This window comes from Equus quagga, chromosome 17, assembly GCF_021613505.1.
Source record: "Equus quagga isolate Etosha38 chromosome 17, UCLA_HA_Equagga_1.0, whole genome shotgun sequence".
In the NCBI taxonomy this organism is placed as follows: domain Eukaryota; kingdom Metazoa; phylum Chordata; class Mammalia; order Perissodactyla; family Equidae; genus Equus; species Equus quagga.
The window spans coordinates 11392019-11408625 of record NC_060283.1 but is presented as its reverse complement, the minus strand read 5'-3'; the positions used below and the strand labels follow the sequence as shown (position 1 = coordinate 11408625).

Genomic DNA, 16607 nt, shown 5'->3' with positions numbered 1-16607 from the left:
CCCTCCACACACCTGGATCATTCCAGCCCCAGACCCTTCCCTCTGCCAGCAACACCCCTCCTCCCTTGGAGCTCCTTGTCATTCAGGCTTCAGCGTTAATTCTCGCCACCTCAGAAAGGCCACTCCTGACCCCTAGTCTACAGGAGCCACCCCATCCTTCAGTTCCCCACCCGGCACTTTTGTTAGCTGATCTCTGTTTATTTACTGTTCACTGGCTGGCTCCCCTGGAACCACCTCTACTTCAAGTTTCTAAATGGCAACGTTACGAAATTCTCCTTTCTGATTTAAGCCAGTTTGGGACAGGTTTCCTAACTCCTACCGCCAAGAATCCTTACTGATATGCTCATGGGTCCTCACCAGCATGAAAAGGCCCTTCTCCCCTGCACGTCCCCCTCCCTCCCCGGCCTGAGCGGAAGCCAACCCCACAAGGCCGGTGGCAGCACGAGTGACAGGAGACCCTATCACACAGGCCGAGGCCTGCAGGGACACGGAAGAGTCATCTGGCAAATGGCCTGTAGATTTTATGTTTTCCTTTATTTCTGTCGTGCAATCCAAAAAAGAAAAATTGGTGAGAGAGAGGTGTGAAGAAAGGAAAGATGGGCTTCCTGGGAGCCAGTGTCCTGCTCTGGGCTCCTGCCCGTGACCCACCCAGCTCGGGGGTTCCTGCTACAGACACACACAGGGAAGTGGCTGTGGTTATTTTCTTTTTTTAATGAAACTATATCACTGCTTACAAAAACCTGCGTGAGCCCTCATGCCCACCCGCTTCACAGTTCCCTTGGCTCAGCCTCCCTCCGTCTCCCGAGAACTGGAACACGGTGGGCGTGGAACGGCCACCACCACCAACTCGATGACTGACGCGAGGGGAGAGCCCTGGGCTCCGACCCTGAGCCTTCACAGGGGGGCAGCTCTGCCTCCCATGTCCATTCCCGTCGGAGGCTGTACGAGGGTGGACCCCGCCGCCATGGCTCTCAGGCCCCCACCCAGACCAGAGTGAAATGATGTGAGTGTCCCCCCAGAGACCCCCCTCCCCCCAGTAGTCTCTCTCCCCTCCCTCCCCCCACCCCGACCCTAACTCTACCCCACTACTGAGACGAGGCCCAGCTCCCGACAGAAGGGACAGGGCCTACAGGCTGTAGAACTTGAGGCTCCTGTCCATGCCTGTGGAGGCGATGAACTTGGCGTGGTGCCCGAAGGCCACCCCTGTGGTCAGGCCGCTGTGCTCTGCGGAGAGAGACAAGAGGCCATGGTGAGAAGGCTTCCCCTCCTCTGGGTCTGAGCATCGACCCCTGATGATATGCTCCCAGCCATCCAGTCCTTCCACAGTCAGTGTCTCTCGCACAGCCCGTTCCTGCTTGTCTGTCTGTCCCTCCAGGTGACTATCAACTCCCAGGGGCAGGGGTCCAGTCCAGTCTGGCCTGCACGTTTCCCTCCAGGGCCTCGGCTGGGGCCTGGCACACAGCAGGCACTCAAGTTTTTGCTGGTGGGCTGAGGGAACAGAGGCCTGTCGGTCCCCCTCCCCAAAGCTTCTGAGGCAACCGCACTTCTGCTCAGTTCAAGCACTAGAACCAACCGTGCGCCAGACAGACGGTCCCGAGACAAAGCGCAGTCTCGGTCCTCCACATCTCCAACCTGCTGTTTTGAACACTTTAGCTGAGTTTTCAGTTTGGCTTAAAATTTCAGCGCTCAGCTTGCGGCAGAGATTTAGTTCTAACTCCTTGCTTGTACCCTAGTAATCCACTGGCCTGTTCCAGCCCCTGGTTCTGACTCTGGACCCTAACACAGGGCGGGGCTGGGGCAGGCGCAGAGGAGGCTGCAACACTCCTCACCTGACTCCGGGAGCTCTTGAGCGCCACTCGAACTCCTTCTAGGTCTAGAGTCACAGCTGCAGTCTCGCAGCTCCCCACTGCATTCCAGCCTGCTGCTCTACCTAACTGCTCCACACCAAGACACGGGGGCCCAGAGAAGGGGTAACCCCACGGGCCACAGTCAGGACTGGACACTCCCTAACACACACACACGGAGCGGGGCTCAGGGGAACGCGGGGGCAGAAGTATCTTGCATCCTGCCCACTACCTGCTAACAAGGACGAAAGTTTCATCAACAAAGAGCTGCAGCTGCCACTCGTGCAGCTCCCGAGGGGGCAGCAGGCACACTGTCACCCCACACGTGCCACCTGTGCATCACAAGTTGGCACAATCTGCAAAGCAGTGCCAATACGTGCATTTTAAAGAAGCAGCTGCAGCTCTGAAAGGGACAGTCTCGTCCCCAGGGCCACACAACTAAGCAGCAGCTTGCGACACTGTGAGCCACTGTCTCAGCATTTTCTACTCTTCATCTCAGCACTTACGATTGCAATGGAGTCATGACCTGTGGAGGCATTCTGCATCTGCCTTCCCAACCTGACTGCAAATCCCATCAGGGCACAGACTGGATCTCTCACCCACTGCTCCAAACCCACATCAGACTAAGACACGATATTGAACAACGGCAAATCCTTACTGTGTGCCAGCACTGTTCTAACTATTTATAAACATATTTAGGTATACAGAGTATTACATACGTTGTATATGTATAGTTATTTTATAGGTCTACGTATATATATAAACATATTTTATATATATGTAAATATTAAAATATATCCATATTTATTTATATAAATATTTACATATGTATCATAACTCCACTGGGTATGTACTATTATCATTCCCCAGAGAGATTAAGTAATCTGCCCAATGTCACACAGCTTGAGGAGGCAGAGCCAGCATTTAAAGCCAGGCAGACTGACTCCTGATTTCATTTTCTTAGCCACTAAACTACTGCCTGAGCTAGTGATTAAAGCGGCCTAGGCAAATTCACGCCTACCCCTAGAAATCCCTGACCCGAGGCTATTTCCCCTCCTCCCTGGGAGACCTCAGGATCCCAGGCCCAGACGTACCTGTGAAGTGAAGAATCTCCGTCCACTGTTTGCAGATGTAGATCTGCACATCCGTGCCCCCAAGGGCCAGGTAGGTACCACTCTGGTCAAAAATCAGTGACTTCACCTGCCAGAACCAGGAGAGGGTCACACGAGGGGAACAGAAACCGCACAGCAATTGGGGATTATCAGACCCAGTTTAGATTAATTCAGCAGATAATCAACAAAGGAGAGGCAACCGAGGAAGCTGGGGGAGGGAGGGGCCACACCTCAAAGTTGTTATCCAGCTGCAATGTCTTAAAGTTCTTAAGCTTGCGCAGATCCCAGAGCTTGACAGAGGAGTCGTCGGCCGCTGTAGCCAGGTAGTAGCCATTCTCAGAGAAGGCAATGCTGGTGATGGGGCCTGAGTGGCCAGGGAAGTTGGCCACGTTGGTGCGCTCCTACGGTTGGGGGGTGCGTAGTAAAGTGTCGGCCACGAACACGAGAGGGAGAAGATGGAGCTTACCAAACTCCTACCTCCAAGACATCCTCCTCCGTCCTTCAGGGAAGGACCGCTGGCAGGAATGGCAGGGATGGATGGCCAAGCCCAGGGCCCCCGGCCACACCTATCACGTCACCCACGCAGAAGCACTGTCCCTCCACCCTTGGGACGCCCCCAGGGCCAGGGGCCACAAGAAATTCATCACACTGTGAAATCACAAGAGCTCCAACCCCGGGCCTACCTTCAAGTCCCAGATCTTGATCTGGGAATCCATGGTTCCTGTTCCAAAGATGAGTCCATCAGGGTGGAACTGTGCACAGGTGAGAGCTGGGGAGGAGGGGAGATGGACCTGTGTCAGCCCACTGGGAGAGACCAAGTGTGACAGAAGGTGGGCGCCCTGCTCTGCACGCCCCTCGCTGGGCCCCGCACAACACCCAGTGCTCAGCACAGGACTGGCAGTAAATCTATTTGTAGAAGAACAAATGAGCAAACGACTCAAGAAAGCCTGAAAATAAACGATACAGAGCAAATGAAGACACAGCCCAGCGCCTCCCAGGCAACTCACAGCAGCCAGAGGTCTCATCGGTCACCTTGGTGAGCACACGCCCCGTCTGGATGTCAGAGAAGGCCCAGTACTGAAAACACAGAGACACGGAGCCATTAATCAAGTGGGCCCTAGGTTCCGGCAGCCCTTCAGCAAGGCAGACACTCTGGTTCAGCCAACCCTGGCAGACCAGGCTCCTCCCAGCAGAGAGAAGACGTTTCCCTCTTCTGGGGACCCGGGTGGGGTAGGCAGGATGGTCCCTCCTCTCAGGATATGCAAGCTCAGGGCCCAGCAGGCCTCTTCAAGGCCCTGGCTGGGAGCACACCTGGTCATCAGAGGAGCTCAGGAGATAATCGCCAGTGGCGTGGAGGCTGAGGCCTGTCACAGCGCTCTCATGGGCCCGAACAACCTGCACGCAAGACGCGTTCGGGACCGACCAGATCCTGATGGTGGCATCTGGGGAGGCAGAGAACACCAGCTCCTAAAGAGAAAGCAAAGAGGCACACTATGAGGGACAAAGAGCCGACCAGCGCAACCTTACAAGAGGGGACTGGGGACGGCCACACCCAAATGACTGCTCCTCCTTGCAGCCCTGCTCTGCCCCAAACCATCCCGTCACCCAGTGACGCCTCCGAGGCCCAAAGGCGCAAGCTATGAAAACGTCAATCCAACAGCATCTGGCCTCAGGAGGAGGCCTTGCCACCCAGTGGCAAAAAGGATAACTGAACCAGAGCCCAAGTTCCCACGGCCTGTTCCAGGGCCAGAGAGAAACGTGGCTAGGGCAGTTATTTTATTGAAACAGTCACGGGCAGCTAACGGCTACCATCTGGGATGGCGCAGGTCTCAACAGGACCAGGTCTGGGAGGGGCTGTGAGTCTAAGTTCTACTGCCTCCCGCACTTCAGGATTTCAGGGCTAGTTCATCACCAGAAAAACGTGCGGTAGGGAGAGAACGTATAGTGTCACCAACCAATATTTTGCTTAGCTAGCACATCAGAAGCTTTAGGGTAAAACCAACTCCTATCTTTCATCAATGCAATTTCCTAAGAGAAATAACATATTCACACCCAGGAAGCAGGAAAGGAGTGCTTTCAATTTGAATAAGTTTAGTTTTATAAAGAATTCACCATGTTATTCTTTTATTTCTAATATCCTTAAGGTACAGAGAAAAGGCTGGTTACCTGGGAAGCAGGGACCCAGCCACTGTCCCACAGTCCCAGGCCCAAACTGTCCTAGACTTACAAGTTCAAATCCCACATGGTCATTAATCTGGTCTAAGGAGCTGCCATGACCCCCCCAAACCAGCAATTCTCCATCTCTTTTAACCCACGTGGCTTTCAATGGTCAACAGCAAGTTCTTTTTAGGAAGATCAGCCCTGAGCTAACACCTGCCACCAATCCTCCTCTTTTGCTGAGGAAGACTGGCCCTGAGCTAATATCCATGCCCATCTTCCTCCACTTTAGATGTGGGACGCCTACCACAGCATGGCGTGCCAAGCAGTGCCATGTCCGCACCCAGGATCTGAACGGGAAAACCCCGGGCCGCTGAAGTGGAACCTGCGCACTTAACCGTTGTGCCACCAGACCGGCCCCCGAGCATCAAGTTCTTAGCCCCTACCCTGGAGGACCATGGGCATAAGGATACATCTGTCTTCCTCAGTTATGTGAGTAAAGAGTTTCTTGAGCTTTGTTTTCTGTAGTTTGTTTTAGAAAGACTGTAGGGTTTTTTCCTTTTCCTAACATAAAATAGGTCAACGAATATGCTTTTCCAAGCTATACATTTCCTCTCTGCCCCCAGTTTAAAGGTCAGTGCCTTAGGAGGTCCTCTGCGGAGTAAAGGGCGACCCCATGACTCCAAACAGAGGCCCTGATGCCAGCTCTGGAAGAGTCGCCTCACCAAGGAGGCAGCCGGGGGGTGGGCGACAGGTTCCAGGACCCTAAACCACGGAAACAGGGCTCAGGAAGGAGGAACCAAGAGTGTCTAGGGGAACCTCTTACCTGGGAAGGGTGAAACACCACACTGGTGACTTTCTTGTTATGGCCTTTGAGGGTGGCCAGGATTTGCTCAGAACTCTTATCGAAGACAACAACATTTTTATCCGCCCCACCTGGAGAGAACCCAAATGAGATCCAAAAATGAGGCAGGCCCAAGAGGGTCCCTTTGCTGAAGAAGGTACTCTCGTCCCCAGCCGATGCCAAGGACAGGAGCACGCACCTTCCCTGCCGCCCTCCCCTCCTCGGCCTGCCAGGCCAGCTCTCACCAGTGAGGATTTTGTTGGTGTCGGAGGGGCACAGGTCCAGGGCGAGGATCCCGGGGATGCTGGCGCTGTGCAAGCCCTGTGCAGAGAGCACCACACCAGAGCGAGTCATGGTCAAATCAAAGCAGGCCACAAAGCCACACAACGCCCCCACTCCCATCCTGGCACAGGGGAACAAGAGTGACTGCTGTTCCTTATCCATTGGGCTTGGCCTTGTGCCCGGACGCAGTACCTCCCTCACTGCATTACTGGGAAAGCCAGGGCTGGGCTGGAAGAGAAGCCCTGGCCACTCAGCAGGCAAGGATGGAAACGGGGCCAGAGGCCCTGGACGGCTCTCCGCCCACCGCTCTCCATGCTGGCCTGCCCACCCTGGAAACAGCACGGTGTGCCCTGCCTCCAAGACAGCCAGGAACCGGCCACTCACCACGTGGGATGCCACCTGCCGGTACTTGCTGAGCTCTTCTGGCTTCACCAGCTCCTCAGGCACAGTCTTCCCTCTCTGTAAAAACGAAAGAGCCCCCAAGGAAAGCGGCAATGAGAGCAGGATTCAGCCATCCCCCTTTCTCCTAAGGGGTCAACCGCCTCCCAGCAGCCAACTCTCTCTCCTGACTCCAGGAGACGACTCACCTTCTTACGCTCCGTGGTTAGCACAGTGGCCTTGTCTTGAAGCTGGGAAAGAGAGGGGGGAACGGGCTCAATGTGAGAGAATTATTCTGCCATGACAACAGCACAGTGGAAACTGGTTGCATCTGCACTTTCACAAGCATCACCAAGAACTCATTATCCACCAAGTTCTGTGCGGAAGGCTTATGTGCATTATCTGGTTCCACTTTAACCGCAACCTTACAAGGTGAGTGTTCACGACCTTATTTCACAGAGGAGGCAACTGGGCCTCAGGGAAGTGAAGTCAGTTGCCCAAGGCCACAGAGGTGACATGTAGCAGAGAGAAAACAGAAGAGGGCCGCAGAGCTCCCGGACCAAGGCTACTCCACTGAGAGCTGAGATGCCTGTCGACAATCTGAACTGCTTGGAAAAGACATAACCTCTCAATGCCTACAAAGGAGGATCCGCGCGGGGAACAGAGCTGGACCTGGAAGCAGGGCCCAGCTCTGCCCCGTGTGAGCTGAGCCTTTGAATCCGAGTCTCGGGTTCTTCATCTATAAAATGCAAATGCTAACGCCTCACCTGTCTCCCTCAGAGAAAAAAACACGTAACAAAGTGTTTCACTATCTGCAAAGAACCCCGATAATGACAAAAGCTACAAGTCGCACTTATCAGTAATTAAAATTTTTTAAATTCCTATTATTCTCATTTAGAAGCAAGGGAAAGGAGACACAGAGGGGTTAGTTAAGTCAGCCCAAGGTCATAAAGCTTCTAAGTGGTAACATCAAGATACAAAGCCAGGGGGCCAGCCCGGTGGCATAGAGGTTAAGTCTGCACGCTCCACTACGGATCCCAGGCACGGACCTACACACGACTCATCAAACCATGCTGTGGTGGCATTCCACATACAAAATAGAGAAAGACTGGCATGAATGTTAGCTCAAGGACATCTTCCTCAAACAAAAAAAAGAGGAAGATTGGCAACAGATTTTGGCTCAGGGCCAATCTTCCTCACCCAAAAAAACCCCAAAAAACAACAACAACAAAGCCAGGCAGTCTGGTGCGAGTCTGTGCTGGCACCACTCTACTTTATCCCCAAATGGATGGGATTCTTATTCATAGTGGACTCAAGGCAGACGGTGAGAGCAGGACGTACCTTCTGGATAATTTCGGGAGTCATTCCCACCAGCTCGCCCAAATCCATTGGCTCGCCTGCACCCTGAAGAGAAGAAAGGTGAAGGTGAGAAAGGCACAGGACGCAAAGACACAGGCACAAAGAGGACACGTGAGCCACTGAACGCAAACGGGCTGCTGGCAGGGAAGGGGGACACACTCACCACGACACTGGGCTGGGAGCTTGGCACAGCCTGGGGCACGATGAGACCAGCCTGCGGTTTCAGGGTAGCCAGAGCTGAGAGAGAAGATCATGTTAGAAAGGGGAGACGACTGAGCTGGACCAGCCTGGAGTGGGGATGACGGGGGAGATGCTGCACCTTCTCGGGCGGCAGTGACTTCCTTGGTGAGACGGGCAATGACACGGCAGGCGGCATCGTGCTGGTACAGAGCGTGGGACAGCTCTTGGCGGGTTGTCTGCAGCTGCTGGCGCAGAGTGAAGCTGTGTAGCATGACCGCATCCTGGGAGAGGAAAACACCACTATGAGGGGCTGGGGCGGGGGGCAAGGGGCACCCAGCAGAAGAGGCAGCCCTTGATAAGACGATACTGCCTCCAATCCCACAGCCTAGACCGGTATCAGTGATCGGAGCAGCACCTGAGTGACCCTGCATGCCAGCGCTGGCAGCCACTCCCGAGCTCCTGGCTCACGCCAAACACTGGGCAGACAGACAGGAGTGGGAGCCAGCCCTTTCCCATCCCCATCTTCTTCAATTTACCAGCAAATATTGGATGTTATGCTGTCACCTCACCAAAAGGGAATAATGATGCTGCTGCCGCCATTCATTAAATGTCCTCATTGTGTCAGGCACTGTGCCAGGCAGTCCCTCAAGATGTATGCATTGACTGACTCATATTTTAGAGCACCTATTACACACCACATGCTGCTCTTATGCTGAGAATACACTGACGAATAAAACAAGTCCCTGACATCACCAAGTTTACATTCTAACCTTATTCTGATTCTCCCAATGCCCCGAAGCCGGGCACTAATCCCTGTCACACGGTCAGGAAAATCAAGACTCGGATACAAGAAACGTGCCCAAGGTCACACGGCGAGGGAGCAATGGAGCTAAGTGTGAAACCCAGATCTGTGTGATTTCACCATCCAGGCTCCTCCTCTGCTATCACCCTACCCCTCCAAACAGAAAATAATGCTCCATCCCTCCCAGCCCCGAGTCCCAGTCCAGTGAGGCACTCCCTTCAAGCGGGGAAGACACCAAGTCTCCTCCGGGTACTCACCCACTCATCCTGCAAGGCTTTCAGAATGGCCGGGATGCTTGTGGCTGACGGAGGCTTGGGCCGGATCGGGTGAGCAACTGCGAGAGAGAGAAAGCAGATCTGAAGAGCCATGACCCAGAGGATTCTTGCCCTCCACCACTCTTTTCCCTTTAACCTGCATTAACAGATAGCCAGCTCCTCCTCCAGGGCACCGGTACAGCCTCCCACCCTCTCAGGCTCTGAGCTCTTAAGACGGCCCTAGACCGAGGTCAGCCAGTGGGCACCTTTGATGTCGATGAGCTGCTCCTCGGACAGAGGCTGGTTGTTGATGGGGTCTGTGCCATTCTCTGCGATATACTTCTCAATGAGCCGCCGCTCGTAGACATGATGAGAGACGGGGGACACACACGGGTGCTCCGGCACTTCATTGGAGACTGCAGAGAAAAGGCAGACAGTGAGCCGGGGTGGCGAAGGGGACCTTGAGCTAAGGGGATGCCTTACTCGCTACTGGCCCCCACAAGACCACGCATCCCCACGCTCAACTCACAGGAATCAAGACATGACACCAAGCCAGTTTTGTACTATCCCCAGAATGCTTTCCAGATACCTAACTGGCTTCTCCATCAGGCTCCTGACAGCCAGACAGTCAACAAATAATTACTGCACAACAACTGCGTGCCAGGCACCTAGACAGCAGTCAACGGTCCCTGCCCACCTTGCTTTTGAACAAAGACGCTTAGTCACCCATTATACTCCAGGAGAGGGAGATACAGGTGAAGCCACTCAAATCGCAGTCCAGAGCCTGGATGGATTATCAAAACAATTACAAAGCAATGTGACAAGCGCTGTAATAATAATAAGTGTTTACACACTGTTTACTAGGTACAAAGCACAACTGTAAACACTTGCCATAGATTTAACTCATCCTTGCACAACCCCCAAGAGAGGTACCATTTACACGCCTGCCTCAGGAGACTGTGCCCCCTGAGGATGGGGATCACAGCTGGTCTCTGACTTCCAGTACATGGGAGAGGCCCAGCAGGCACTTGGCAAACATCTAAGAGATGAGTGCACGAGAGGAAGGATGGTGCTGGGGAACATAGAAAAGAGCCTCTTCAAGAGAGAAAAGAAACAATGAACGTGAAAATACTTTGCAGACTGATTTCTTCAACGCAAAGACTCCTTTTCTAGACATCATTCCCCCTCCTTCCTTCTTCCCTCCCTTTTTCTGGATTTATGGAGAGGTTCTGAGATGAGTAAGGGGCTTGAGAGTCAGAAAGCAAGTAGAGAAAAGGATGAGAAACTAGTCACCTGATGAAATAGCGGGAAGGGAGATCATCCCCATGCCACCATAAAATACCAAAAGGAAAGACAGGACAAGGCACAAAAACAGCACAGATTCGGGGTCAGAGACCCCAGCTCCATCACCCAGCTCTGCCACTTACAAGCTGTGCAGCTTTAGACAAGCCACCCTCCCCTTGAGCCTCACACCCTCATCTGTAAACCCGGGACCCTTACTTCTGCTTTGGAGAATTCCTGGAAAGATAAAATGAGATCAAAGACTGGGGAGCGCGCAGTAAACCAATAAAGGCTTTATACACGTACGCTATTTTTATTAGTCGTGCAGGGTGAGGCTGGCAGCTCCAGACCTGGCTTCCAGCCCTGTCACTGCCTCTATCTCACTGCGTGACCTTCGTGAATTGCAGAAGCGCTGATTCCCGGAGTGGGACCTCAGACAACATCCAATGCAACGCCCTTATTTTGCAGATGGGGAAACTGAGGCCCAGAGCCTTGCGCCAGGTCACAAAGCCCATCGGAGGCGGCTCCTGCCCCAGCCCTCGGGTTCCCCGATTCCTGCACCAGCTCCCCTCGTCCGGGCCCCAGGTCTCATCGCGTAATCGAGATGGCCGGCCCCAGGGATGCCTGCGACCATAAACTTGAGGCGTTACGTAAACCGTGAAGCGCTGTGCAAATGCACCCCCCCGCAGAGGAGGAGGGGGACCCGCGTGCTGACAGGCCGCCGCCCGGCCTCCCGGGAGCCCTGCTTTCACCCCCTGCCCCGACCCCAGATCCTCCCGCTCGGCTCTCGGGCCTCCTGCGACCCGCGATCGGCCGCAGCCGACACTCACTCGAGCAGATCAGGGACATGGCGCCGTCGCTGCGCTCCGAGGCGCCTCGCACCAGGCTCCGGGATCAGCTTCTGAGCCGCCGCGGGCCACTTCCGGTTCCCCGCGGCTTCCGGGACGCTCCGCGGCGAGCGGGGAGCGACCCGCCGAGCGCTGCTCGCGTCGCGCTTCACGTGGGACTGCGGCCGGTCGCGCGCCTCAGCCTCCAGCACCTAACGGAAACTGCCCTTCCCCAGAATGCAACCGGGCAGGAAAGGGCCCGCCAGGGCACACTCGGCTATTTCCGGACAGACTCGGCTCCTTCCGTAATAACCTGGGGCAGTGAGAGAGGCGAGCCGAAACTACATTTCCCATGATGCAGTGGGAATTTAAAGCCACAGCAATGCAGCCACACTTTTGAGACCGGTGCTGCGCCTGGCATTTGGTCTGTAGTCTTGCAAACTTAGGTGTGCGTGTGAATTTCCTAAGGAGCTTGTTAAAATGCGTATTCCTGGGGGTCTGCCTTGGAGAGTCTACATTTTCAGTGCGTGCCCCACGTGATTCTGAGGCAGGTGTTTCTCGGACTACCCTTCGATGGACACTGCTAAGTGACAAGTTGAAGAAAGCACAAATGTAAACGGGTAGAGAAATTAACACTGGCCAAGAAACTGTTCTGGTCTTGCCTCTACTACCAATTTGCTCCGTGATCTTGGGCAAGTCGTCAGCTTCTCTGCCCCTTTCTTAGTGACTTCTAGATCCCTTGCAGCTCAGATCGTGTAGGATTCTTTGTGGATATCTATAGGATAAAATACTTTCAGGAGTCATGTACAGAACATGTGGTGTGGGATCCTGACAAAGCAGAAGGACAAGGCAGGTGTGGTCAGTGAAGTCTTCTTCACTGAAGAGGCGTGAATGAGCTGGACTTTGACCGGTGGGCAATATTCAGATAGAAGACAGGGAGAAGAGAGGGCATTCCCAGAGCGGGTACAGCATAAGCAAAGGCTTGGAGGAAGAAGAAAAGTTGCAGGCACGAAGGGCAGTGTGGCATAGTGGCCAAGGGCTTGGACTCTGAAGTCAGATAGTCTGTGCTCTAATCCCAGCTCTACCCAGCTAGTTAACTATGTGAACTTCTCTGCCTTAATTTCCTCATCTGTAAAATAGGGGGAGTGATAACAAAGGTTGAACTAACTCACAGGGTTGTCATGAGGAATTAATATTTAAAAAGTGCTTTGAACTAAGCTTGGCACATAGTAAGTACAGTATAAATATTCATGTTTGTTTTTATTATCCCTACAGCCGAGCAAGATTGTGCGAACTACTGTCATCTCTCCCCTGCACCAAAAAAATAGCATCCTAGTTGGTTGCCTTGCTTCCAGCCTGGCTGCCTTCGAATCCACTTTTCTCAGAAGAGCCAGCAATCTACTTTCAATGAAAAATCTATTCCTGCTATTCGCCAGGCTTTTCACTCATTCGGCAAACATTGATTGGGTGCCTCCCAGGTGCCAGGCCCTATTCTGATAACTGGAGATACAAACGGTGAACAAGAAAGACAAGGTTTCTGCTCTCTTGGCACTTACATTCCTTTTTGGGGGGAGGTGGGGAGAGCACAGACAGTCAACACATAAGAAGAAAATTCCAGAGAGTGGTAAGTGCTAAGAATAAAACAAATCAGAGTAAGGTGGATGGGAGGTGCTGTGGATCCGAGGGGTGGGCTACCTTAGTCAGGGTATTGAGGGAGGGCGTCTCGGAGGAGGTGACATTTTTGCTGAGACCTGAATGAGGGAGAGTGTTTCTGGCAGAGGAAACTTACCCCCAGGTCCTGCACCATGTTGACCTTCACAGTCTCACCTCATCTGCTCTCCAGCCACACTGGCCTCTCAAGTCCTCAAACTTACCCACTCTGGCTGCTTCTAGTACTTTTGCCTGGAACACCTTCCTCCACTCCCTCCGAGCTTGCCCTCCAATGTAAACTCCAATCTCGCCTTCAATGGGACTTCCTCTGGAGCCTCTTTCTGGACCCCTGACTGAAGTTTCCCCACAGCATCCTGTCATTCTTCACTGAGCCACTCTGGATAACTGTAATCATTTAATTATTTACAATTATCTGTCTGATGTTTGGATTCTCCACCAGACTGTAAACTCCATGATGCAGAACCGCAATTGTTCTGGCCACTGTTGTTTCTCGGAGTCTATCACGGTGCCTGACCCACAGCAGAACTTCATCAGTGTTGTTGGTTGGATGACAGGCTGCCTGCCAGGCCAGGCATCTTCCATACTTGGATGTGGTGGGAAATAAAATGGATCTGTTTAGGCAGGGTCTTGAACCAGAGGTGGTCAGACTTGATTGGGCTGGCAGCAGAATAGCAGTTGAGCTATGGAATGATAACCCCACTTCCAGAAGATTCCTCTGGGAAGACACTCACAGGATGGGCTGGAGTGGGGGCACACTGGAAGGAGAGAGACCCAGCGATTCATTTATTGAACATATCTTTATTGAGCACCCACTGTGTGCCAGTCAGGCACTAGAGCAGGCATTGGGAACTAGGCTCAACACTGTGAGCAAAACCAGAGGTGTCCCTATACCAGAGATCTTAGGGGCTGTGACAGAAGAATGGGGAAAAAGGGAGTCCTTTCAAGGCTCTTGAGTTTCAGAAGCCAGCCCCTCAGGCAATAGAAAGGATTCAGGGCCGTTGATTTTGGAGTAAATATTACAGGTAAGAACTTGCTCTCAGATTCTTGCCAGTTTCCTCCCAATCTCAAACTCCCCACAGAGGAGGCAGGGAAGGGAGACCTGGTGGAGGGGGATATATGCATAGCTGTCGGTGGGTCCCTGAGAGGGGAACTCTATGCCCTACTCCCCGAGGCCAAGGCTGCTGCTGCAATGTGCAAGGAAACACATTGGCCAATAAGCCAGAAGCAGCTCCATTTCCCAGGTAGATTTTGTAGTAACCTGTGTGGACAAGTGACAGAGGATCAGGCAGGACAATGCAGCTCAAACAACTGACACTGAGGATCAGATGAATCCGTCCCACCCCCAACCTTGGCCCTATGTTAATTTTCCAAAAGGTGTGTACAACCTGAAAATCAGCGGTAGGAAGAACCCTGAACTATCTGAGATTGTTTCTACCACACTCAGTTGGAAAACAGAGTTGAAAAGCAATGAACTTAGAAGAACAAAAAACTGTATGTTTCTGGCACAGGAAAGTCTGTGACCTCAGATAGGTAGTCCTAGAAATCAGAAAATATCTCGCAGGCAAATGTAAAGTTGACAATGTTACAAAGGCTGGAAAGGGAGCCTCAGGATGCTACCAGAGCCTGTTCCTGAAGAAAGGGACCCTTCGCTGTAGCAGGAAGTGATGAGAGTCCAGAGGAAGCTGGATGTCCCCAGCAACATCTGAAGGAAAGAAACAACTGGACGAGGTGACAGCCTGGTTGCCACTGAAGTGTGTAGGCTGGGAAGAAGGCAGAATTAGAAGGCTGACTCAGGAAGGGGGGAACAAAAGAGTTCCGTTTTGGAGTGTTGAGTTTCAGAAACTATTTTAACATCAAAGGGGAGCTTTTCTGTGGCAGCCAAGGTTATCAAGGCATTTGCACAGCATCTTGGTTGTTTTTTTAAAATGTTCACTCTCGTGACTTCATTAACCTCCACACCTACTGTGGAGCGAAGTGGTATTTTTAGGACCTTATAGTACTTTATCGTAAAGTTGAAATAACTGCAGTCCAGAGAGATGAAGCGGCATGCCTACTGACAAATAAAAATGGCAAGCAATAGGATATATTGGAGTATATGAGGAAGCCATTTGGTATAAACCTAATTCGGCCTGACTTTGTTTTTCCAAAAGGGCCTGACTGTGGCCATTGAGCATGCATTGTATACCTGCTTAGACATTTTGAGATAAAGGTGCAACCTCCCTCCCCCTCCCAACGTTGGCATCTCCTTAAAGATTAAGCATCTTTCTTGACCCTGGGAACTGATTGCAGCGCTCATCTGTGACCGCCCAGCTCGAGGCAACAGACCCGCCAGCCTGCGGGGTTCACTGAGACAGCAGGCCTGTCTGCTGTTTCCATCAATTGCTGTGCTGACAGAGCAGCCCCGTGACTATTGTAAAAGGGACATTTCAATCATATGTGAAACATCCTCTTTGAGGCTATATAACCACCCCGTATACCCCCACTTCTTAGGAGCGCTCTGTTCCTTTGTGGAAAGACTCTCCTGGGCTATTATCCTCAGATTTAAGCTCAGAATAAACTCACCCAAATTTTCATTTATAGATTGGTTATGGATTATTTTCGTCGACACTAGTGATGAGGATTTTTAGGCTGCTTAATTTTAAAATGGTTTATGACGAGGATTTTTAGGCTGGTTACTTTTAAAACTACAGATAAGAAGCAGGCTCTGAGGAGTGGAATTTGTTTGCCCTTTGATCAGAGACAGTTGCATTTGTGAAGGAAATCTCCATGCCTCCCTCTCTGCACCAGGAGGAAAGGGGTATGGCCTTATCTCTGGAAACTCTTAATGGGGAAGGCAAGAACTTAAGTTGTTTACTGTCTGGCAACCTCATGTAACTGACCACCCACCCCAAAATCCTCCTTTGTCTTTAGTTGAAGATAATATTTCAGCGGTGACTTCTGCCATTTACTCAATCCGGTTGGATTCTTACCTAAAAGTTGTGGGACCGCCCAATGGCCGGACCCTACCAGCACTGGTACCATTTTAACTTTCTTTTCTTTGTCTCGTAAAGAGATGGCTCACACACCTATGCCTTAAATTTAGCCCTAACCCTCAACTCAGGGCAGCAGCAGGAGCTCTGACTGCCTGTGGGTCCTGTCCCCATGCCAGTGGGGGCAGCAGAAGCGGCAGCAGAAGCTCTGACTGCCCATGGGTTCTGTCCCCATGCTATTCTATACTATTCTCTAAATAAAAGAGTACTACTGCCAGATCTTAAGAGTCTAAGAAATCTTTCTTTCGACTCCTCGGCTCACCGACCCCACATCAACTAGCATCACAAAGCAGGCCAGGGATCACCTCTTGCTAAATTCCTAATGTGGCCTTTTTGTAGAAATGGGGTGTGAGTTGGTTCATTTTTTTTCAAATTGAGCGAACATTTGAGAGCCATCTGCAGAGTGCAGGTGTGGAACTGCTCTCAGACGGAGCAGACGCAAATTCCCTGCGTTGTGTGTCTCTCACTGCTCCTCTAACACCTTTTCCCTTTGTGCCTTTTTAGCGCGAAAAAGTTTCTCCAAAGACCAGGTGCCCTCGGGCGCGTCTTCGTTAGAACTACATTTCCCATAATGCCCCAGGAGGCAT

General features: G+C 52.2%; 1 protein-coding gene across 1 annotated transcript; it reads right to left on the bottom strand.

Moving 5' to 3' along the window:
- Positions 1–515: 515 nt before the first annotated feature.
- On the bottom strand, positions 516–11548 carry PRPF19 (pre-mRNA processing factor 19). The gene is made up of 16 exons (XM_046644707.1): positions 11324–11548; positions 9479–9628; positions 9216–9292; positions 8296–8437; positions 8140–8213; positions 7959–8021; positions 6827–6868; positions 6624–6698; positions 6203–6278; positions 5940–6049; positions 4268–4423; positions 3964–4033; positions 3640–3725; positions 3187–3357; positions 2939–3044; positions 516–1224 (listed from the first exon to the last, which is right to left on the bottom strand). The coding sequence occupies exons 1-16, from the start codon at positions 11340–11342 to the stop codon at positions 1127–1129; spliced, it is 1515 nt and encodes a 504-aa protein (XP_046500663.1). The 5' UTR covers positions 11343–11548; the 3' UTR covers positions 516–1126.
- Positions 11549–16607: the final 5059 nt, after the last annotated feature.